At 39.2% G+C, this 24125-nt stretch overlaps 1 protein-coding gene across 3 annotated transcripts in view; it reads right to left on the bottom strand.

Moving 5' to 3' along the window:
* The window catches only part of TUBGCP5 (tubulin gamma complex associated protein 5), a 37505-nt gene extending 14844 nt beyond the window's left edge, over positions 1-22661 (bottom strand). For 2 of the 3 annotated variants that reach the window (XM_042460032.1, XM_042460034.1), the window contains exons 1-17: positions 22377-22661; positions 17235-17288; positions 17048-17156; positions 14895-14991; positions 14176-14252; positions 11687-11822; positions 9963-10077; positions 9345-9434; positions 7428-7521; positions 6949-7195; positions 6627-6829; positions 5926-6041; positions 5034-5302; positions 3624-3822; positions 2146-2334; positions 963-1145; positions 79-163 (exon numbers count right to left, since the gene is read on the bottom strand). In XM_042460032.1, coding sequence (XP_042315966.1) covers positions 79-163; positions 963-1145; positions 2146-2334; positions 3624-3822; positions 5034-5302; positions 5926-6041; positions 6627-6829; positions 6949-7195; positions 7428-7521; positions 9345-9434; positions 9963-10077; positions 11687-11822; positions 14176-14252; positions 14895-14991; positions 17048-17156; positions 17235-17288; positions 22377-22558 — 2445 coding nt within the window. In that variant the 5' untranslated portion in view covers positions 22559-22661. The remainder of the gene's footprint in view (positions 1-78; positions 164-962; positions 1146-2145; positions 2335-3623; positions 3823-5033; positions 5303-5925; positions 6042-6626; positions 6830-6948; positions 7196-7427; positions 7522-9344; positions 9435-9962; positions 10078-11686; positions 11823-14175; positions 14253-14894; positions 14992-17047; positions 17157-17234; positions 17289-22376) is intronic. The other variant, XM_042460033.1, reaches the window with a different exon arrangement.
* Positions 22662-24125: the final 1464 nt, after the last annotated feature.

Raw genomic sequence — 24125 nt, 5'->3', positions numbered from 1 at the left:
TATTTTTAATTATGTAGTACCTTAACTCTTCAATATGAAATCATGATTTTATTTCAATCTTAGTTCAGCTTATATTACCTTATAGCTCAGTATTAAACCATCCAAGGTATGAACAGGAAGCTTCTTCTTTGCTATATCAATATTTTCATAAAGTATAGATAGTCTACATACAAAAACGCACATGTTAGCAACCAAAATGTGGGAAACTAATTTAAAAGGTTTAAAATATTACCAATAATATAAAGTTACAATGATTTCTAGTGCAAACTTTGCCATAAGATATTATGTATCTATGCTTACATTCTAAATAAAGTTGAGTTTTAGTGCACAAATTAAGTCACATATGTAGCTGATAATTAAGCCTAATGCCTTCATCTACCAATGCTTTCTTACTGTGTGAAGTCGAAGGCTTTCATGGCCGGTATCCATAGTTTTTTGTGGGTTTTTCGGACTATGTGTCCATGTTCTAGAAGAGTTTCTTCCTGACGTTTCGCCATCTGAAGATGCCAGCCACAGATGCTGGTGAAACGTCAGGAAGAAACTCTTCTGGAACATGGACACATAGTCCGAAAAAGCCACAAAAAACTTCCTTACTGTCTTTTGCTTAATACCAACAGTCCAAATGATTTTGAAGTACTTGCAGAGCTGTGCCTTTTATTGAAGCCCAAGTCTGTCATATTTTTTTCACTCCTTGTCATGTTAAAATATACTGATCAGCCATTGTTTCTTCAAATTACTCTCCAAACTGCATTAGACTTCAGAAGTTTATTCCCTCTTATAGCCATGGGTACTCCCCAAAACATTGAAATCCCTCCTGCAAATACTTCACTGCACATATCAGGCACACATATATGCTGTCTTCAAGCTAATTTCAAAAGCCCTTGCAAGCAATCGCTTCAGAGCTCTGGCAAAAGTGATCAGTTTTTTCTACCCGAAGCGCACAATATAAATTGAAAGCATACCTTAAGCTATCTTCAGGATAACGCTGTCCAACTGCTTCTTGGAGTTGAACATTAAGAAATGGTTCATTCTGCCACGTGTCTTTCTCCCGTATTTTATCAAAAATGGATGTGTAGAAGTCATACATAGTATCTCCAGCCTCCAGTAAGAAAAAGTTTCTCATTGCTTGCAAGTATTCTACTAGCCTAGGCAAGAAACATACATTTATTCATACTTCATATTATCATACTTTACACTCAGTGGTTCAGTGTGTGAAGAAAGTACATGGTTCTTGATCCCTCATAGGATTAGAGCACAATGTCATCCAATTAAGATGAATGGTGATAGACTGAAGAGATTAAAAAAATAGTACTTCTTCACACAGTTAAACTACTGAATTCACAAGTGAAACTTAAACAACTTTATAGGTGAATTATACAATTCAAGGAGAAAATTGTTGTAAGTGTCTACTATGATGTGTGTGTATAGGATTAAATACAATTATTATTTCCAATCAATTGAATTTACCTAAGGGTTGACTGATTCTATCAGTAAACTGACTGTGACAAACAATCTGATTCACCCCATACTCTCTCCAGTAGTAGGGGCAATATTATACAAACATTTACTGGGCAGCAGAAGAAAAAATAATGACCAACTCCTACACAAACAAGGAAATAAGGACTGTATATCAGGCCCCAATACATTTCCCTTATGCACGTGGCTGCTTGCTATAGGAATAAAAAAGCTGACCTAATAGTGCCTCTGGTCTGATTCTGTACAGTAATATTATGTTATTGTAAAACAATTACTAAAAATTCAGACACTTCTAATTTGTCCACCTAAACATTAGGAAGAACTTCCTGATTGTAAGAGCTGTTCAACATGCTGCTGTTAAACAGAGGCTGGATGACATCTGTGGGGAGTGCTCTGACTGTGTATTCCGGCATGGCATGGGATTGGACTTGATGGTCCTTCCAACTCTATGATCTACTTCCTTCTCTCAAAATATTCATCATGAAAGAACAGTCCAGGTATGCTGCTTCTACCTACCTGAAGAGAAAACTAGAACTAGCTCATATGCTGAGTGAGTATATATTGTCTCTTTCATTGTATATTGAAATTCAAACCAAATCCTCTCTAGTGACGAAGTAGCTTGTAAGCATTGGCTGTGTGTCATTGAGGTCAATGTATTTCAACCCTTACCTGTAATCTTTCTTCAAAGTTTGCATTAAATTCCCACAACACTGTAGATATTGTTTGTCTATGTGAGGATATAGACAAGATCTCAATGTCAGCTCAAATGTTTGACACGTAACTGATTCTGATGATCTATCCACACAAACATCATCAGCTGCAAGTGTCTCATGGAAGTTACTTTGTTCCAAATATAGTCTAGAAAAAGTATTAAAAATATTTAGACCTTTTTTATATGCTCATCTCTAAAATGTATTCAGCTTTCTTATGCTTAGGGATGGGGGAAAAACTGCCAAAGAAATTCCTTGGAGAGGAACATTTCACAAAACATGGGAACTAGGTTTCTATAGAATTTCTGTCTCTGTAGCTATAGTCTACCAACAATATTAAGGAAAAAGAGAAGAATGTACTTTCATAGGATTTCCTCAACATCTATAGGGCTTACAAGTCTGTAGAGAAGTATATGATAGATAACTGTGGCATCCTCAGTACCAGTATGCCTAGAAGTTTCAATATAAAATTAATATGCCAAATAGACCCTCCTAAATCATTCTCGTGGCTATCTGAGTGAAATTGGAAGACACCAAACTATCTTACAGAATTTTAGCAGATGCACCCTGCCCCCTATTTACCAAATCAAGTGAGCATGTTGAAAACTGAACCCATTTGCAGAACGTTAAAAAAATCAATCCTGATTATAGTTTGGATAAGAACACAAAAACTAGTACAGTACTTTGTTTCCCAGGGGCTGATATGATGTAATCTAAGATCTCATTCATGGCAAAACCCATAATTAAAGTTAGACTTCATGGTGTTTGGCAGCAGGCTTAGCAGCAGATAATTTATATAATAATTTGTGACCTGTACTCCTTCTCAAATAAATACTAAAATATAATCAAGTAATTATGTATTTTTGTTCTTCAGAAGCTTTCCCACAATATTTTGTCACTAAAGTAACAATGAAGAGCCCATATCCTATGGCAAAGCACCTCTGCCACTAAAGCAAAGATGCAGTTCACAGGCCCTTCTCTCCCCACTACCCCTCACAACAGTAATTAATCTCACAAATTTTGGTGATTCTTTCAGCACTGCAACTTAAACCAAAACCATTATGTCAAATTTTCATATGTCTAACATTATATCTTGATGGTTAATAGCTGCCACAGACATTACTTTTGTATCATTATAAATCTTGTATGGAATCATACACATCAATTATTCGTGTCTTGTTTTATATGATTTCTTCTGTTTGGCATTTCTGTTTTTGCACATTCTGTCCTGACAATGCCCAGATCAGCAAGTGCCTAGGGCAATAAAATTGAATAACATGATATCTGACAGTGATGAGGTACCTCGCAATTCCTTAGGTTTTAAGTCATATATTTGCTTCCTGAACAAAAGGAAATCTCCAGCACATATCTGGAAAAATCAGACTCTAGGTTTTGATACACTAGAGTAAAACAATTATTTTGTGTCTCTTCTATTACCTTGCAAAATTAGTAGCCAGCAAGGGATCGTGAACATCATCCAATTCCAAATGTCTTTCTGCAATAGACTGCATCTTTATTAGGCTCTGCTTAGTAACCTGCTGTTCTGTAATAATATCCTGAACAGGTTCTTCCCCATGTCGCAGACGTGACTGCACAGACTCCAGAAATAATGTGTACAGACTCTTCCTTTCTGCATCTAAATTGAATAGTGAAATACAAATTATTTGCTATTCAAAACTTTCCATCAAAAATAGTACTAACAACATCATCAAAAGAAAACTTAAGCAATTCTTTTTTACATTTTAATCCAACAAAAATGGCCAGTCTAGTATGTTACTATGACTCTAAAAGCTGGTAGTCTCACACACTGTTTAGTTCTTAAACTGAAAGCATTTGGGCTATCTGCTCTAAGCTCACAAAAAAGCAAGCAATATCACAGCTTAATACCTTACATTAAATCATGGCTTATGTAGTTTGAAAACTTGAGTGCACAGAATTTAACAATTTGTAAAAAAATTGGGGGCATTTTTTTTAAATGCCCCCAATGAAAGAGCAGAAATAAAGGCTCCAATTAAATAAAGAAAAAAGCTGGTGGTTGTTATGACATATTTAAGACTTTATTCGTTTCATATCCAGAAAGTGTCACCATGGACAATGCATTCCCAATCACATAGACAAGGTTAAAATGTAGCAATGGGATGTAGGCTATTCATTTTGTTAACATCACATTTTCACAAAAATGCCTGTTGCTGCTCTTTACTTCTGAAATACTGTTGCAATCAGGAGTGTTATTTTATAGAGGCTTCAAAACAAGACAGTGTCTGTTCACTCAACCAAATACTGTATTCATCTTATATGGGAACTGTCTTGCCATAATCACAAACTAACTCACCACATTATATTCAATTGTGCACTTGATTCTTAGCTGACTTAGAGTTTACTGAACCATACATGTTTGGAGGGCCTAATGCCTATTAGGACAGTTTCACTGTGGTGATAGCAATTTAAGCACTCTCTTTTGTTAAAGTAAACATACATGCTGGCAAAGTGAGATTTATGAATAAGCCCTCAAGACAAAAACAAAGTGTATATTACAACTTATCATTCATCCTAGTATGACATGATTTTCTGGGATAACAAAAAAGCTGACATGGAGAAATTGAATTAAAAAATTAACCTTAATTTAATTCCAGACAGGATGCTTTATAATAAATTAGTAAAACCTTAAGTGGGAAAAACTTCAAGCAACTACTACTTAGTATCTGAAACAAAAGCTAAACTTTCTAAGTACATGCAAGCAATCTAATACTAAAATAGCAAGGAAAGTAACCTGCTACTAAAAGTCAAGGCTTGCAATCTTAATGTTTACATAGCAAAAGAACGTTTTGCACAAAAGCTGTTTTTCACCTCTGGATGCAGCCTGCTGCAGAGAGCCATCGGTGCACTGCAAGTTCTTCAACAACTGCATAGACTTCCCAGCCATAATGATCTGTTTTAACACTGGTTTCAGAAAAGAGACCATGGTGTGCTGTCTGCTTGAGGGTGCCTGATCACTTCCTGAACTGGCACTAGCATTATCACTCATTTTCTCTTCATTCTCTGTTTTTTCTGATACACTATACAAAGTGTAAGTAGCATACCAAAAATCCCTATGGTTAACAGGAACATTTTTGTTTCTGTGAAGACAGACAAGCAATTGTTCTTGTTATGAGAGTATATATGCTTCACTAGTAACTACATTTATATGAAGTTTGTTACTATATCTCCTCAGGCCTTTTCAATACAAATAAGTTTAATGAAGTAATACTAAATAATAAAAGTGTCAATTATATGAAATAATACTAAATAATAAAAGTGTCCACAGAATTAGAATAGCCTTAATCTTTATTTACAAAAATGTTAAGCACTGAATAAAATGCTGTGAATGCATAAATAGCCACAGACTTATGCCAAAGTATTTATTTAGAGAACATTTTCACACAAAAAAATTAAGCATTGTTTAATTGCAAGGTGCATATCATAGACAGCCTATTCCACTGCCCATTAAAATAGAATTTTACATTAAAGCTTCATCCCAGACGTAGTTTGTTAGGAATTATAACTATCCAAATAATTCAGTTTTGAGCAGCCAATTACTGTTTGATCATGGATCAGACATCAGCTATTTCCTTTGACTGCAGTCACATAAACATGTGCCAGACAGACACAAAACAATGTGCAGGATTGTTTATAGGGTCCCCGCTACTGTCATCTATTCTCTGTTCTAAGCAACACTGTGAGAGATGTTCATTATTCCTACCTCTGAATTATAAATTCTTTGGCAGGATCAAATAAGTTTCCATGAACAATCCATTCATCCACTGTCTGTAAATATGGCCTTACTGTTTCAACCCATAGAGAAAACAAAAGAGAGACCTGAAATGAAATTTTTAAAAAAAATTACTGCAAAGTTTACAAATATTAGATTAGTTCAGTGGAAAATAATATATTTGATCCACAAAGCATTTTAAAAGCATAGGCCAGGATAAAGAGAAATCCATATATACAAACAAATCTGCAATAAGCATGAGGATTTCTCCCTCTAGCTTCAGACTTCCATAGATGTAGAAGATGGATGACCTCCAGAAAAGCTTTCAAGGAACACAAACAGGAAGATACTACTAGAATGGAAGTGCAGAAAATCTGCCAAATATAAGCAGAATACTTGTAGAATGGGGCTACAAGTATAAAATATAAAATTATGTCTTCCATCAAGCTGCAGGTAGTTGCATGCCATGAAACCTTAACTGTTACTTAAATGCTTAACTTCCTATAATGGATTTCCAGTCTCAAGAAGCTGCACAAGGATTTATAACTCTGTGGTTTCAACATGTGGAAAAGGAGGAGACATTGCAATGACCATTTCTAAACCAAAGGGTTTACAAAATCTGGTCTTCATCTGACAGCACTGATGGTTTATTTTTTCCTGCAGAAATCATAATGTTTTCAGTTTCTACATACTGTTTGCTCAGAGGCTTCTCCAACGTTGTCATAATCCAGTATGGCTTTGTACAGTGTGTTAAGCAGATGAGAAGCTCTTACAACATTACGAGTGTCAGGTGGTACTTCTGCAACGCCAGTGCTAAAAACTTTGTGCAGTACCTTCAGCTGTGCTAGCCGAGGTGACAATTTCTCCATAACTATAGAAAGAGTGATGGTAGTGTCTGCAAAAGACAAATAGGGATTCACATTATATAAAGTATAATCACTGACATGCAACTCATACTTTTCATTGCAGATTGAGACTTACAAAAACTGTTATGCTATATGCAAAATATTTTACCTGTGTTGATAACGCATCTCTCAATTTCAGTAAGTTCCTCCTTGAAGCTGATAAAATATGTATAGAGAGCTCGCATGAATGCCTGATAGGTTCTAAATGGGGCTTCTATAGATTTCTTGGGTGTGGACATGGTGCCATGTATTCCACCTTCTGAGCTGTAACCCATCACTTCATCAATAAACTTTTGGAGCCTGAATACAACTTGCCCATATGCAGCTATCCGCTCCAGCATTGATCTTAATGACGTCTACAAAACAAAGCAGGATTTCTCAGTACTATATAACAAAATGTAAGTCCTTTACCAAATGAAGAGTGTCACATGCCTTTCATTGCAACTTTACAAAGAAGAAACAGCCAAATAGAGAAAATTCAGAGGATATCAGTTACCACAGATAATGTACCAACTTCTTCTCTCACACCAGAAACAGGCTTCTGTGTGCATTATTATTATTCATATCCAGGTTGTTCATTTAACTTACACGAGTCAAGTGGGTTACCATGATGTCATTTCTCACAGTAATCTTTCCCTCATTCAGCTGAAATATAAACAGCTTTTTTACACCAGAAAGAAGCCTGTAAAAATAAAAAGAACCTGATAAAACACAAATAAAGCACAGACCTTTATTACACTTCTTTATAAATTCAACAAATTAGAGAGACTCATAATACAGGACATATTCCATAGAACCCAAATAAGCATTAGATTCATGCAAGTCCCATTAGCTCAAACTATACCTTTTGCTCACACTTATGTATTGGTACAATAGTACTGTGAACAAACACTGCTATAGTGAAGATATTGCAGTAATTTTGGTTGCCACCATTTCAAAAACCAAGTGGTTTGCTGACTATGGGACAAAGAGACTGCCTCAAAAGGGTGGATTGGGGCTGCCCACAGCTCCTCACCCCAGAGCTGCAGCAAGCACACCCTGCAGTCCCAATCTGCCCTGATGCCAGCCCAAATTGGAGCAGAAAAGATCTGTTCCTATTTGGGCGGGTAAAGGGCCACCTTAGACAGCCCCACTGCAACCCCAGAGCAGCATCAAACCCCCACACCCTTGGAGCAGCTTGAAGCTGCCCCTGTCTGAATGGCTGGGTGGCTTCCAGGCAGCTTCGGGGCATGTGGCGTCAAAACACCATGCCCCCAAGCCGTCCACAAACCAGTTTTACTGGGCCATCTGTTCAGCCCAGTAAGGAGATGCTTGTTTTTAAACATTACAGCAAAGTTTATGTTTTGAAACTAATGTTTCCCTCAATCATTTACTCTAGATAACAGAATTCCTATGGTACCTGTCACTGGTAAATGCCACAATGAAGTTTAAAATATTTGTGTAAGGAAGAAAGCAAAAACCTTTGAGGTGCTATTAATTTCACACAAACTCACACTCCTATGTGTAATTTCAAGAACAATGCAAGCCTCTTAATTCTTTTTGCAAGATATTACATTAAAAGTATAGTAAGGGTCAATCACAGAATTGTTAGGGGTGATAACACTGAAACAAGGAATACCATAACCGCATTTCTGAAACTGATTACACTCACCCTTCCACATTCATGGGCTTGACATTCATGGTTTTGACTATCTGAGGGTTTGTAGTTGCTGCTTAACTAGCCTGACTTCTCCCCCTCCCCCCTTCCTCTCAATCCCTTATCTTTTCAAACCCCTTTCCAGTCCATAGATGTCCTAACACATTCCTGTTCTTAATCCACCTCCTCTCAACCTTCCATCCTTCCAAAAGAGCTAGCCAGGTCTTAAACTCCTTTTCATCCTATAGATCTCCTAACACACTCTTGTTTGTCCCAATCTACCTCTTCTCAATTTCCTGTACTTCCAAAAGACCCAACCAGGTTATAAACCCCTTTCCACCCTATCAGTGTCCTCACCCCATTCCTGTTCATCCAAGTCCACCTCCTCCCAATGTCCCCTCCTCCCAAAAGAGCCAGCCGAGTTTTAAATCCATTTCCAGCCCATCAGTCTCCTACTCCACTCCTGTTCATTCCAATCCATCTCCTCTCAACCTCTTGTCTTTCCAAAAGAGCCAGCCTGGTTTTAAAACCCTTTCCAGCCTATCAATCTCCTCGCTGACTCTTTTGAAAAGATAGAAGATTGAGAGGAGGTGGTCTGGGACGAACAGCAGTGGAATGAGTAGATTGATGGGTTGGAAAGGGGTTTAAAACTTGGCTGAGGCAAGCTGTTGACAGGAGTCTGTAGCTTCCTTGTTTGGGGACCTAGAAATGTTCGTAGTTCCACTTTTGCAGGGATCCTGTGCCCCCAATCCCAGTGAATGTGGAAGGGTGACTGTAAAATCTATGAAGATTTACAAAATGTTAATATTATTCAGCATCTGAACACTGGACAGATTTCAAGAGAGAACTGCTTTAGTCTCGCCACTTACCAAATTGTTTCACGAATGACCTGTGTTTCAGTGACAAGAATTCTTTCTTCTGGCATATACAAGGGATCGCTATTATATAGGTGCTGCTCCCTGGAATAGAAAACCATTCATATTTTGTAACTGACAATTCTTGCAAAGGGTATTAAACATTATTCTTTGTATTCCCTTCTTCTGCAGCTTCAGTGAACTTACGGAAGTACATAATGAAATGAATAATTTGCACTAAAGTCATGGGAATATGAACATTCATACCCTAAAAGAAACCTCGTTTTGTATATTGCAATTTTGAAATCTAATAATTATTTTTAGTGAATATTCACTATTACAGAATTGCATGCTTGCACAGGTTGCCTTTATAAATTTATTCATAACAGCACAATCCAAGAGGTTTTCCATCAAAATTTTTCATAGCACTTCCACAAATCCAAGTATTCCCAATAAATTGGACATGTCTTATAATGAGAGAACTGAGAAGTGAATAAACAAAACAAAACCAAGAACAGCACATTTAATGTAGCATTTTATGATGTGCAATTACTTCTTGAAAAGGGTCTGTAAGATATTATAGTGGGCTCATAAATGAAATTCTCCTGATACAAAATTTGTTTAGCTACTTACCATACAGCAGCTAAATTGGAATGGAAATGCAAACTATGTGAAAAACGAACCCCTCTGCCAGTCCAGTATGGCGCAGCAACATGTTGCTCTAACCAGGTACGTGCATCAGGTTCACCTACAGATAACATATTCCATTTTAACTCAAACGTTCCATTAACCTGTAAGGGAACATTTCCTATATAAGGTCACACACAAACATTTAAACAATAGAATGCAATTTAGTGTCAATGCTAGTTCTAGACAAAAAACCTAGATTCAACAGCTTATACTAAGTAAATCAGATTCTAAACCACAAGCATACTGAAAAGGGTGTAAATTTGAAAATCCATACACCTAGTAAATACTGAAGAAAAGATTTATTCCCAAATGGTCCATATCCTCTTTTTTTGAGGAAGAGTTTGGATGTCAGAAATGCATCTTATAATGCCTGACTGGGCAGATTATTGTTTTCGCTCCTGCTCCACCTTCCTACCCAGCGAAAACAGAGGAGTTTATCACCTGAGTTGTGGACCTACTTCACACCATATTTATCAGCCAGATCAGGAGCAAGCAACACATGAAGAGGAATCATCACTGTCCTCTCTCATCACTATTTGTGGAGATAAAACTGGAAGCCCTTCTCCCCACTATCTAAGGTTTAGGATGCACCTGGGGAAGGGAAAAGCTTTAAGAAAGAACCTTTCACCCCTTCTGTAGACCATCATGATTAAAAAAGCAGAATAAAACAATTATATCGCAAGCCAGGTTGTACTTTCAGTTTCAAATGGAATGGTGTCTTTACTTTAAATTTAGCACAGTTTTTAACACTGGCTGCCTGATTAAATATAGTCTGCTGTCACACTGCAAAATTAATGCAGTTTGAAACAATTTAACTGTCATGGTTCCATCCCATAGAATCCTGGGATTTATAGTTTGTTGTGAAACCACAGCTCTGACAGAGAAGGAACATATCTCACGAAACTACGAATCCCAGAACTCCATAGCATTGAGCCATGACAGTTAAAACTGTGTCAAACTGCATTAAATTCTGCAGTGTAAATGCAGCCCTAGTTTGCAAATGGAGAACCAAACTCAACTGACACTCCTGATCTTCAAGTATTAACTCTGTAAATTCCTCCTGCAATCACCAATTAGCAGTTCAGTAGCAGAAATAGTAACTACAATTAAGGCTAGTCAGTACCCACAAATTTTATTTCTGTAGTTTTATTGCAACTTTGGAGGAAATATAGCAGTAGCAATAGCAAGTACATTTCTATATCACTTATCAGTGCACTTAAGCACTCTCTAAGCAGTTTACAATGTGTAAACCAATTGTCCCCAACAAGCCTGGTACTCTTTTTAGCAACCTCGGAAGGATACCTGGCTGTTACTGAACTCACAACTTTGTGGTTTGTGAGTGAGTGGCTGCAATACAGGCATTTAACCACTGCACCGCCAGGGCTCTTCAGCATATAAATATCAGTTTATAAAGTAAATATTCAGAAGATGGCATAATGTCCCATTAGACACTATAATAAGACATAATTCTTTAGAATTCCCTAACACAAGACAAATGTATTACGGAATTGTACATGTAATTCTTTAGGTCTGCCAGCCTGAGTTCAACTATGGCATTATACATTTCCAAAAAAGTTAGTATAATAATAAACTGCGCAACAGCAATTAATACATTCCTGTTCAAGTTAAAAATTCTACAATAATGAATCAAGCTTCAGAGAACAAACCTTTCCAGGTGACATGAGATGCTGACTTCTTGTTTTGATCCTGATCTTCTTGTGGTGTCCTGTCCACTTGAATGCCAGAGTCTTCCCTACTTAAAGGTTCACTATCCTCTTCATCATCACTCAAATCAGACCACTCCTGTAAAAATGTAAGTACATTTTAATGCAATATCACTGAGAAATTTAAAATGCATTCTGTCAAATTAAAACAATCATGGTAACATATTTTAAACAAAAAAATTACTTTTTAAATAAAATACATTATGGTATGTCCTAGCACATGCATTCCTAGGTGTACTATAGGTGAACAGCGTTTTTTTTTATTTCCAACTTTTTAACAGTAGTAGCAAAAAAAACCCAAAAAACAAAACCCAAAACAAAACAAAAAATCACACATCTTAAATTACACTGCTAAAATGAAGAAAGCTTGTGGGATACAAGCTGTGTTTTTGCACTGAAGGACTATGAGCATCATTCTATTCTGGTACTCTAATCCCTAAAATTCAAAGACATACGTACTTGTGTTAGTCTGAAAAATGCAAAGGGATCTTGTAGTACCTTTGAGACTGAAAGTAATTTTATACTCAATATTTTTAATAATTTACACGTAAGCATGCATCTGAGGAAGTAGCTCAAGTCTACAAAAGTTCATGTTACCAACATTTTTCTTTCAATTAGTCTCAAAGGTGCTAGAAAATCCCTCTAGTCCCTAGAGTCAGCCTTTTTTGTGCCTGGTTTTAGTAGGTGAATGTCAGTATTCTAGCAAAAACAAAGTTGATCCTTGTAAACCTAGAGTCTGTCTATCCCTGTTATAATATTTACTGTAAATTGAAACTAAAAGTGATCATGGGTTAGTTTTTGGTGTGTTAGACTGCAGCTTCTATTTTGACGGTTGAGTCTCTCTTATTCAAAATACTTGGGATCAGAAGTGTTTTGGATTGTGCAGTTTTTCTTGATTTTGGAATATATGCATACACATAATGATATATCTCGGAGACGGGACTCAAGTCTAAACATAAAATTCACTTATGTTTCATATGCACCTTCTACACATAGCTTGAAAGTAATTTTATACTCAATATTTTTAATAATTTTGCACATGAAACAAAGTTTTTATACACTGAACCATTAGAAAATAAAGGTATAACTATCTCAGCCACACATGTGAAAGATTTTGTATTTTTGAATTCCAGATAAGGGAAACTCAATCTGTACTTTATATTGTTTAAATCATTTAAATTGTTTGAAGTTGTGTTATGTTGTTTTAAGACTCCACATCCTCAAATCTTCAGATATAGAGGATATAAATAAATAAAATCACAGCATCTAACTGTCTTGCCTAATTGGTTCCTCTGGTTCAGCAATCTTTTCCCAGTACAGTATTAATCACTTAGATGTTACAGAAAAGCTCACCAGCAGAGCACATAATTAATACCCACACCCTGCAATATAAACCAAACCTGCTACAAAACATCTGGGCTTCATTCTTTGTGATGACAGCCACATGCACATCTCTCTTTATAACAGTGTAGTTGGACTTGTGGATTTATACAGTCAACTAACACACAGGTCTAAAAATTTATTCTAGATGATAGTTTTCATTTTTTGAGCTTCTGTGCTTCCACAGGATAAGACACAAGAATCTGCTGTTTCATGGCAAACAAAATCCCTGCATCATCACAGCAGCAGCAGCCCCTAACCTGGCACTATGAGACATTTTTAGTACTATCAGTAGTGCTTTCAGTCTCCATTCTATCAATTTTTAAGGATCCCCTTACTCGCTTATGTAAGACCCAGAGGACTGACCGAAGAATGTATTAACAGGGAACAGACAAACATACAGTGTCACATCAGTTAATGAAAGGAGAAAATACCTGGAGTCTAAAGACAACTGTTAATCTACTGAATCAGATTTACTGAATCAATGGAAACTTTGTATGACAACACATAAATAAATTCTACTGATTTAATTCTAGTTGAGACTAACAATTGACTTAAGGCCTAGGTAAACCACTACCCTATCTTAGATCCAAAACACACTGCAGAAATAATCCAGTTTGAGATCACTTTAACTGCCCTGGTTCCGTGCTAGGGAATCCTGGGAATTGTAGTTTATTGTGGCACCAGAGCTCTCTGACAGAAAATGCTAAATGTCTCACAGAATTACAGTTCCCAGATTTCCCTAGCATTGACCAGGACAGTTAAAGCAGTCTCAAACTGGATTATTTCTGCAGTGTGTTTTAGACCCCAGTTATACTGAGAATGAAAATTACTCCTTTTCAAAAGAAGGTACTGAATTTAGGTTGTTAATCATTTTCCAAGAGATAAAGGAATGTAAAAGTATATAAAGAAAAGGCAAAGCCATTTCTGAATTGCCAATATATTTTCAGTACCAAATTTGGATCACTGCCAGTTTGGGATTATATAACTGATCTACAAACTAAAAAATGATTATTTTACCTTATGTCATTATATAACAATGTGTTACTTACTGGTGTTTCTAAATCAGGTTCAAAGTCAAATTCTTCACCTTCCATTAAGTATTTTCCCCAATCAAATTCTTCTTTTTCTGGGGGGGAAAACATATCAAGAGCTACAACTTACTTTCAGTTGCTTTCTCAATAATTTTCCATCACAGTCCTTCTAAACACAAGATAGTTGTACAAGTATGTCAAACTAGCTGAAAAGCAAAACGCTAGTAAAGTTTCAGTGTGCTTTAGGGTGGGCAACCTATGGCCCTCTGTTTAATTCAAAAATCCTCCTGCAAATGATCAATTCAGGCCTCTGCAAGAGGGATTTGCCTCTTCCCCAGCAACCAGGAATGGAACAAGAGATGAAAAAAGAATAAAGAAAGCATTTAATATATATATATATTTATTGGATCTATATTGGATCTTATTGGATCTGCCTATCTTCCAAAATGGGATTCAACATGGACGAACGTTCCTACTTTTGGCTCTGGCTTCCACCACTACTGGATTAAGCCCTGTCTACTGGCTGTCTCTGGCAGATTACTACTGAAGGAATGTGGTCCTCAGTATAAAAATGGGTACCTACCCCTGGTGTACATAAGCAATGTAGTAGTAATTCACAAAACACAGAGGACTTCACGTGAGTTTAACAAACAAGACCTCAAAGCAATAGATAAGGTTTTCTACTTGTTTCCACAATAATACCAATTCAAGAATAAATACAATATACTAAAACGTACCCACTTCTTTCTCTCTTGGTTTTTCTGCATAACTGGTGTTGGAAGGAGAATCAGACAAGCATAGCAGGAGAGAGAGTATGGCATAATGGATCTGGGTCTTAAATACAGAAGATAAACAAATAATTCAGTAAATGGAATTCATTTGTTAATTATTAAGGATATTACCAGATTAAAATTATACTTTAAAAATGTGGAAGTAATTGTATCTTAAACAAAAGAAAAATATTTTGAGTGACAGGTGACATGGAGTGGCATGTATTCTATGCGACAGACAGAGACAATTGAGTCATGGGCACACAGCATGAGGCAAAGTTTCAGCAAGCTTCCATCATGCTATGTGACACAGAGTGATGACCCAGAACCACCCTCCTATATGTCAGGGATGATGGGAGTTGTAGCTCTTCACCTCTGGCTCAAACTCACCACCTTGTTATGCACCGGCGCTGACCAGTTTTGGTCAGTGGATAAAGCTTTGCTCTAAAGCAGCAGAGTTACAGAGAATAGGCTGAAGACCCTGACAAACTCTCCAAGCCTTCTCACTCTTTCTTCCACAGAAGTCTACACCCTTCTTCAGGATCCAGCTAGCTCTTGTAGCTTGACACAAGACACCAGACAACTCAGTAGTCTTATATAAAAGATCTACTTTATTCTACTATATACAGCTCCAAAACTATACAAGTTGGAGATAGTGTGGTCATGTGTCGGCTAGCGTGGAGTTATAGTTGAAGTAACAGTGTACAGTAGTTGTTTGGAAGTTGATGGAGAGAAGTCGGAGTGTGTATAAATGCTGTACTGTACACATCGCAACTGAAGATAAAAGCCTCCACAACTTTGGGGGAACCAGTATATCTGTGAGTGTTATTTTGTGTGTGAAAAGTATGTCACAGCATTGCCAATACCAACAGCTGGTATTTTGTTTTTGTGGTTTTTGTTTTTCTGCTGCTTCACTATTGCCTGGCTGTACCTAGGTTGGTTTGTCTCCAGCCTGTGCTGATAGTTGGCTTTTACCCTAACCAACAAAAAATGCAACAGAAAATATTTAGTTTATCATATGTTTTAATTAGAAAAGTAAGAGAATCAGGATTCAAAACCACTCATGAAACTTAACATCCATCTACATAACAGAATAGTTCCATTAACTGCATTCTGTAGTTCATAAGAGCTTTTAGTCCTCACTAATTGACCAAAGACAGAGAACATTACTAGAACCTAGTCTACTGGTTACAAATTAAACTTCAACTGTTCAATCTACTGACTGAAAAATACATTTCAACTGTTCAATTTATTCAAGTTCTATTGGAATATAACCTTCAGATGTTCTCAAGCAGAAAATTTTGTTGTACTGTAACATAAGTGATTTTTATATGGCAAAAGCTAAAGATTTATATTGTTTTACCAAATGATGAAACTGAACACAAATACAGCAATATGTAAAATAAAAAACTCTGGCAAAATACAGGTCTCTTACAAGCTTTCCCAATTAACAGAAATATGGTGGAGAGTTTTATTTTTGAAAACAACAGCTATCATCTTACAAAATATTAGATGAGCCTCATATAGAAATGTGAGGATCCTGCTGACTATTTCCATTTTCACCAAAATCCCAGTTATCTATTGGACCAAGCCCAGATAAGCATCTACTCTCCCTATACCCCCATCAGAGCAAAACTAGTAACTACATGCTCTCTAACTGTTGTTGGACAATAGCCATGGATGCTGTCAGTGCAATATGAAACCCTCTGCAGAAGATCACTCTTCTAGAAATCTCAAAGCACAAAATGAAAGTGCTCTTTTTCTCCTTAATGTATGATTAGCTATGCCTGATAAAATCCATTTGCAACCTATTGCTAATCTATCAGATTTCCCCCCCAGCAGGATTGTAGTTTTGAAATGTTTTTATCTTGTAAGCCACCTTGGGTCCCTTGCTGGTAGAAAGGTGCCACAGAAATGAAATAAATAAATAAAAATAAAGAATAGCCCTGGATATTTCTTTATCTGCAGCATTAAGCATCTGATGGACTACATAGAAATGTCATGCAAATAAAACATATACTCTCTTGCTTTACAAAAAATAATCCTCAAAGTGACTACCACCAGAACAAATGTAAGGAAATAAGAACACAGCTGAAAGCCATGTTCTTAAAAAAAACTACCTTTGTTCCTTCAGTAGATGGAAGAGGCAAATTCAGAAACCTTTCTGTTAATCTCTTCCAATTTGCAGCTTTAACAAGGTCTGAGTGAACAATCAGCTTTTCATAAATTCTGTCAAAACAGTAATAAATATATTAAAATTTCAACAGAAAAGGACTACTGTAATGTCTAAAAATAAAAAGAACTTACCCTTCTATTGTTTTCTCCACTTTGTGACTACTCACATCAAGAAATCGATGAAATCTACAGGAAAAATGACAGAATATGTATTTCATCAGAATGCATTTAAGAATATATGAATTAAACAGTTTTCAGCAGGTTTTGGTGTGCAGCAGAAGTTACCAGATCTCTGAAGCTAAGCAGGGTCAACCCTGGATAGTACTTGGAGGAGACCACCAATGTATAACAAGTGCTTTAGGCTATATTTTGGAGGAAGGATCTGGCAAAACTACCTGTGTATTCCTTGCCTAAGAAAGCCCTATGAAATTCATGGGGCGACTATAAGCCAACAGGCAACCTGAAACACAGACACACATATAAATGAGGCTTTGCACTTCCGTACTGCAATAAAACACTGCATGGAGTGTTCCTGTTCACTGTTTGTGAACAGTCAACCATGTCTTTTCTTCTCCCCCTTCCCCAATAAAATGTGCTAATATTACCCACTTGATCATGGATGTTGCAGATTTTACAACAGAAGGAATGGGTGTTGACTTGAATAGCAGTAATAGAAGGAATGATTTCATATCTAGCTCCTTGCATATATGTGAACTGAAACAAGTGCTGCACAAGTAATTACAGCTGCTATTCTGTGGAGCTGACAGTCCATAGCGTGACTACACTAAAACAGAAAGCAGACTTTTCGGCAACTCCCTCCTGCCACCCAACCAGAGTGGCATGATATTTGTCCCCATTGATTCTTTCTTTTCTGGAAATTTGACATGAACTTTCAGCCTGGCATTACTTTGAATGCAGTTTAGAGTCGGATAAGAACACAGCACATACAATGTCCAAATCCAACATATTTGACACTCATGACGTGCCAATTTAGTATTTAATATAAACATGTGTTGCCACACTTAATTCCAGGCATCATTTCTCAGGACCTGTAAAACCTATCACGTCCTGATCACTATAAAAACATACATAGAATAAATGCATTTTTTTCTGTTCCTGAAAGGGAATCAGTGGAACCAACAGCAATTGATTCGCATGGTTATCCATAAATTAACAGATAGAATTGCTACCCAATGCAATAATGGCCAGAACCTCAAGTGATTATGAAAGGGGAAGAATTAGATAAATTCAAGGAGGGTGACTACGCCATTATATAAAATTAAGCTGACATTCTTCCTTTCAGATTTAGTCCCCACTTTGATCCTAGGTGACTTTAATATCCACGTTGACGATTCCAATAACCCTACAACATCTCGCTTTAACTCTCTCCTAGCTTCTTTTGGCCTCCAACCACACTCCAACTCTTCAACTCATTCTCTTGGTCACTGTCTTGACCTAGTTCTTGCTGCAAACTGAGCCATTTCTGACTACCTGGCACTTGACTTTCCACTATCTGACCATCATTTAATCTCCTTTGCTCTCACTTATTCTTCTCCTCCTCGCCATACTATTCAACGTCTTTTTCGTGATCTTCAATCTGTCGACTCTAACCATCTTGGTCTGACCCTGGATTCATCTCTCTCTTCCCTAAATCTCGGGGATTCTGCTGATTCAGCTATGTCTTTATTTAACTCCACTCTTTCCTCAACTCTTGACCATTTTGCCCCTGTCTCTGTACGCACTTCTTCCTCTAAGACTAGACCTCAGCCCTGGCTTACCCCCAACATTAAGTTTCTCCGGTCCTGCTCTAGAGCGGCCGAACGTCTTTGGAGAAAGTCCAAAGAGTGGGCTGATTTTATCCATTTCAAATTTGTTCTTTCTTCCTTCTCACGCGCCCTCTCTATGGCAAAACAGAATTATTACAAATCATTGATCTCTGCCAATGAGAGGCGCCCACAGCGTTTGTTCTCCACCTTCAACACTTTGCTTAAACCTCCCTCTCCTCCTGTCTCTTCATCTTTCTCTCCTAATGACTTTGCTATTTCATCTCGAAGATTACCACTATTCGCTCTGAGATAGTCCCTCCTGATTCTTCTTCTGCTCTTAATCTTCTATCGCCTTCGCCTAACAAATTTTCTGTCTTTCCTCCTGCCTCTTTGGATGAACTCTCTACACTACTGAACTCTTCCAAACCTGCTACCTGTCCTCTTGATCCTATTCCTACTCGTCTTCTAATCTCTATAGCTCCCTCCTTTCTGCCCTTGCTTCTCCATATCTTCAATCTCTCTCTCTCTCTACAGGCTCCTTCCCGTCGGACTTCAAACATGCTCTCATTTCCCCAATTCTGAAAAAAACTTCTCTTGACCCTTCCTCTTTGTCTAGCTATCGTCCGATTTCTCTTCTCCCCTTTCTTTCTAAGGTTTTGGAACGGGTTGTCTATTCGCGCTGTCTTGAGTTTCTTGAAGCCAACTCCATTCTCGATCCCTTTCAGTCTGGTTTCCGCCCAAGGCATTCTACAGAGACAGCTCTCACTAAGATCTCGAATGACCTTTTACAGGCCAAGGCTAATGGTCTTTACTCTGTTCTCATCCTTCTGGATCTGTCTGCAGCCTTTGACACCGTTGATCACTGTCTTCTAGTTGATATACTCTCTGACCTTGGGTTCTCAGACTCTGTTCTCGACTGGTTTAGATCTTACTTGTCTAGCAGATCTTTTGCAGTAGTTGCAGGGGGTCTGACTTCTTCTCCTGTTCCCTTATCTGTTGGAGTTCCCCAGGGCTCTGTTCTGGGTCCCCTTGTTTTCTCTCTACACACTGTCCTTAGGAAAACTCATTAGCTCTCTTGGCTTTTCCTACCATCTGTACGCCGATGACACCCAGTTGTATCTTTCTGCCCCTGACCTTTCTCCAAGGCTTGAACAGCAAGTCTCGTCTTGCCTTACAGCTGTCTCACAGTGGATGCGCCATCGGCGTTTGAAGCTCAACATGTCCAAGACGGAGCTCCTTGTCTTTCCTCCTAAGCCCAACCTTCAACACTCCTTTTCTGTCTCTGTGGACAACATTTCCATTCAACCAGTCCAGCAAGCCCGCAGTCTTGGCTTTATCTTTGACTCTTCTCTGTCGTGTATCCCTCAGATCCAGACCACAGCCAAGGCTTGTAGATTCTTTTTGTACAATATTGCCAAAATCCGACCATATCTCTCCGCCTCTACTGCCAAGATCCTGGTCCATGCCCTAGTGATCTCACGACTTGATTACTGTAATGTCCTCCTGGCTGGGCTTCCTTTTTCTCACCTCCGTCCTTTAATCTCTGTCCAGCATTCAGCTGCACGCATTATCACTTCCACCCACCGCTGTGACCACATCTCTCCTGTGTTGGCATCCCTTCACTGGCTCCCTCTCCCTTTCCGCATTCAGTATAAGCTCCTGCTGTCGACATTCAAAGCCCTCCATGGACTGGCCCCTCCTTACTTATCAGACCTTCTTTCTCCTCACCTTCCCACCAGGGCCCTCCGTTCTGGTAGTCAAGGTCTGCTGTCCCAGCCCAGGATTTCCTCTGCCCCAGCCCGGATTTGCCCCTTTTCACTTGCTGCCCCTCACTCCTGGAACCTTCTTCCCCCACAAGCAAGAGCCATCATTTCTTTAACCAGCTTCAAAATGGAGTTGAAAACCATCCTATTCAGAGAAGCCTTCCCAGGCATCGCATAATTGTCGCTTACTATCTGATGTTCTGTTGTTGGCTGTTTATCGATCCATTTCCTGTATTGCTATGTACTGTATATGTATTATCCTACTTGTGAGTATGTATTTTCCCTGGATAATGATTAACCTTCCATTTTGAAGCCAAGCCCTCCCTTCAGTCCATCTGCCTTGGTCCAGGCCTCAGAGGTTGAGAGGAACTGCTGGACCTCTTACCCTTTCCTGCCACCACTCCCTTCTCCTTCTGTGTCATGTCTTTTTAGATTGTAAGCCTGAGGGCAGGGAACCGTCTAACTAAAAGGATTGCATGTACAGCGCTGTGTAAATTTACAGCGCTTCATAAATAAAGGTTAATAATAATAATAATAATAATAAGCTTCATTTCTCTTCCAGTGAGACAAATCACAGGAGTACCCTCTCTAGGACACAGTTTATAGCACAGATGAAAAACGTTTGCCCCTTCAAATGTTGTCCAACTACAGCTCTTACAATCTATGACCATTAACCATGCTGGCTAAAACAGATAGGAGCTGCAACAGGCTGCCCCACAACAACTACAGGCTGGCCTTACGGGGCCTTTTCACACTATCCAGTTATGTTGCCATGATTCTGCTTTAACTTCCATGGCAACATCCTATGAAACCCTGGGATTTGTAGTTTAGGGAAGGGTGCTTAGAACTCTCAGCCAGAGCGCTCCTCTAGTGCCTTAACTGATTATAGGGCTGTATAGGATGTAACCCACGGAATCATAGTGCTATAATTGTTTAGCATGAAAGGGCTCTATGGTACAGCCCCCATCCAGACGTCAAGATTTTGATCTGGGTTGCTGTCACACTGCAAAAGGGATGCAATTTGACACTATGGTTTTGATGAATATGTTCCCTCTAGGAATCTCCTAGTCTTCCAGCGCAACTCCGCCAGAAGTTGACCATAGAGTTGTGCTGGAGAACCTAGAAAACACTTCTCTAGGCATCTGTAGGTCCTCCAGCATGATTCTATGGCCAATGTCTGGCAGATGTTGACCAGAGAGTTGCTCTGGAGGACCTGGAGATTCCTAGAGAGGTGTCCTCCAGGTAAAAACATGGTGTTTTTGTCATTTGTGGTTTTTTCCATATTCACAGGGGTCTTGTGCCCCTAACCCTAGCGAATATGGAGGGACAAGTGTACATGCATGCCCACTGACCTCGGGTGTGAATATATGTGCCTGTGCATGAATGTATGTATATATGTACATATATGTGTGTGTGTGTATCTGTCTATATATATATGTGTGTGTGTATGTATATGCATGTACTTGTATGCATGTATGTATGTGTGTATATATACATATACATGTATACAAACATGTGTATATGCACACGCGCACATACACACAGAGAGATATACACGCACGCCCACTAACCTGGTGTGTGTAAATGTATGTGTACATATATGTGTGTGTGTGTGTGTGTGTGTATATATATACACCCACCAATACACACACACACACAGGCGCATATCTCTACTCCCGAGGCGTCCCTCCTCCTCCTCCTCCTCCCGCGGAGCCCCGGGGCTTCCTGCTCTTCCTGCGGCGGACCTGACGTTGGACCAGGCGAAAGCGAGCGCCGCCTGGAAGTTGGCGGCCTCCTCCCGAGGGCCCCCGCTCCGCTCATCCAGGCCGGTCATCCTCCGGACCAGCTCCCTCAGAGCCAGGTCCTTCTCCTGCTCGAAGCGGCTCCAGTGGGCCGGCGGAGTCGTCGCTATCGCCGCCGCCGCCATCCTCGCCGCCCGCAAGGGACGCTCTCTCTGTTGACAACCGTCCCGCCGCGCCTCGGTTTATGCCGGTCGCAAAATCGCCATGAAGTCTCGCGAGGCTTCACGATCCCGGCGGCGGGAGAGAGTTGAGACGCATGCGCAAATTGCGCCTTCCCCTTACGATGCTCTTTGAGGGGATTTTTTATTTTGGACTTCAGCTCCCAGAATCCCAGGCCATTGGCCAACGCGGCTGAGGCTTCTGGGAGCTGGAGTCCAAAATTCTCTTAAAGGGCCACAGTTTGGGGAACCACTGTTTTGGAGGGAAGCTCTCTCTTTGCTCTTGGGGGGGGGGCTGCTTGGCATTTTTATAGACAGGCTAACACTTTGTTCGAAATTAGTTTTAAGAAATGACAATATGTGGGTGCATCTGCATAATGGGGTCTGACTCCACTTTAAATGCCAGCAGGGCTCCTTCATGCTTCCCACTTACAGCATTGTGATACTTGTTTTTACTGCCATGGCTCCATCCTAAGCAATCCTGGGATTTGCAGTTTCAGGTAGCACTTCAATAATTTGGTCAGCAATACTTCAGACCCCATGAAACTATACATTCCAGGATTCAATAGGATGGAGATGCAGTAGTTAAAGCATTGTCAAAGTACTATAGTTTTGTGATGCAGAAGAAAACAGAGCAGTGGAGAAACTAGTCTTCCAAACATTATTGGACTGCAGTTCCCATCAGGCCTCATCTGTATATCCAGTGGCAATAAAGATGGGAGCTGCAGTCCAAGGACACCTGGAAGGCATTCATTTCCCCACTTGCCTTTGAGACAAGTCCATACAGAAATAATAATCCAGTTTGAGACCACTTTAACTGCCTTGGGAGTTCTAGCAACTGTAGTTTATTGTGGCACCAGAGCTCTCTGGCAGAGAAGGCTAAATACCTCATAAAACTACAGTTCCCAGAACATGCAAAAGTGACAGACATTTGCAAAGGGTCATGGAAGCTGCTGTGGGTCCTTTGCCTGTGAGACAGGGGTGGGCAACTATAGAAGGCTAGGGGCCACATCAGCCCCCTAAAAGACCTTGGACTTGCCATGCCTTGTTCCACCCAGAATAACACACACACACAACATTTTGCCTCTAGGCATCTAGGGGAGTATAGGGGCATTTTCACTATGTTTTCAATTTCAAAAAAGGCCTCTCCTGGGCCAAAATTGGTTGCAGGAGGAGAGGGCTGAAAATATGGTGGAGATGCATTTCCATGGAAACTTTGCACATTTGGTGGCACGGGGCTTAAAACATGGTGGAGATGACCCCCACACCCACTATAGTGTATTTGGGGATATTCTGGAGGAGGGGACTTTCTCTTAACTCCCCCCCCCAAAATACTGTGTTTTACCCATGGGGGCCACACTTTGGCCACCCCTCCTGTGGGGGATTAAACTGAGAGAGAGTGTTTTTAATCCATGTTGGAAACCAGGCCTGACCTTTACAAATGCTAATAAGCATTCTCCTTACATTGCCTGTCACATTCACTTATATTCATTTTGCCTTCATTGCTCTCTCCAATAGCGCTTTCAAGAATGTC

The sequence above is a fragment of the Sceloporus undulatus genome, chromosome 3 (genome assembly GCF_019175285.1).
Source record: "Sceloporus undulatus isolate JIND9_A2432 ecotype Alabama chromosome 3, SceUnd_v1.1, whole genome shotgun sequence".
NCBI classification, from domain to species: domain Eukaryota; kingdom Metazoa; phylum Chordata; class Lepidosauria; order Squamata; family Phrynosomatidae; genus Sceloporus; species Sceloporus undulatus.
This window is presented reverse-complemented; position numbering and strand designations above follow the sequence as displayed.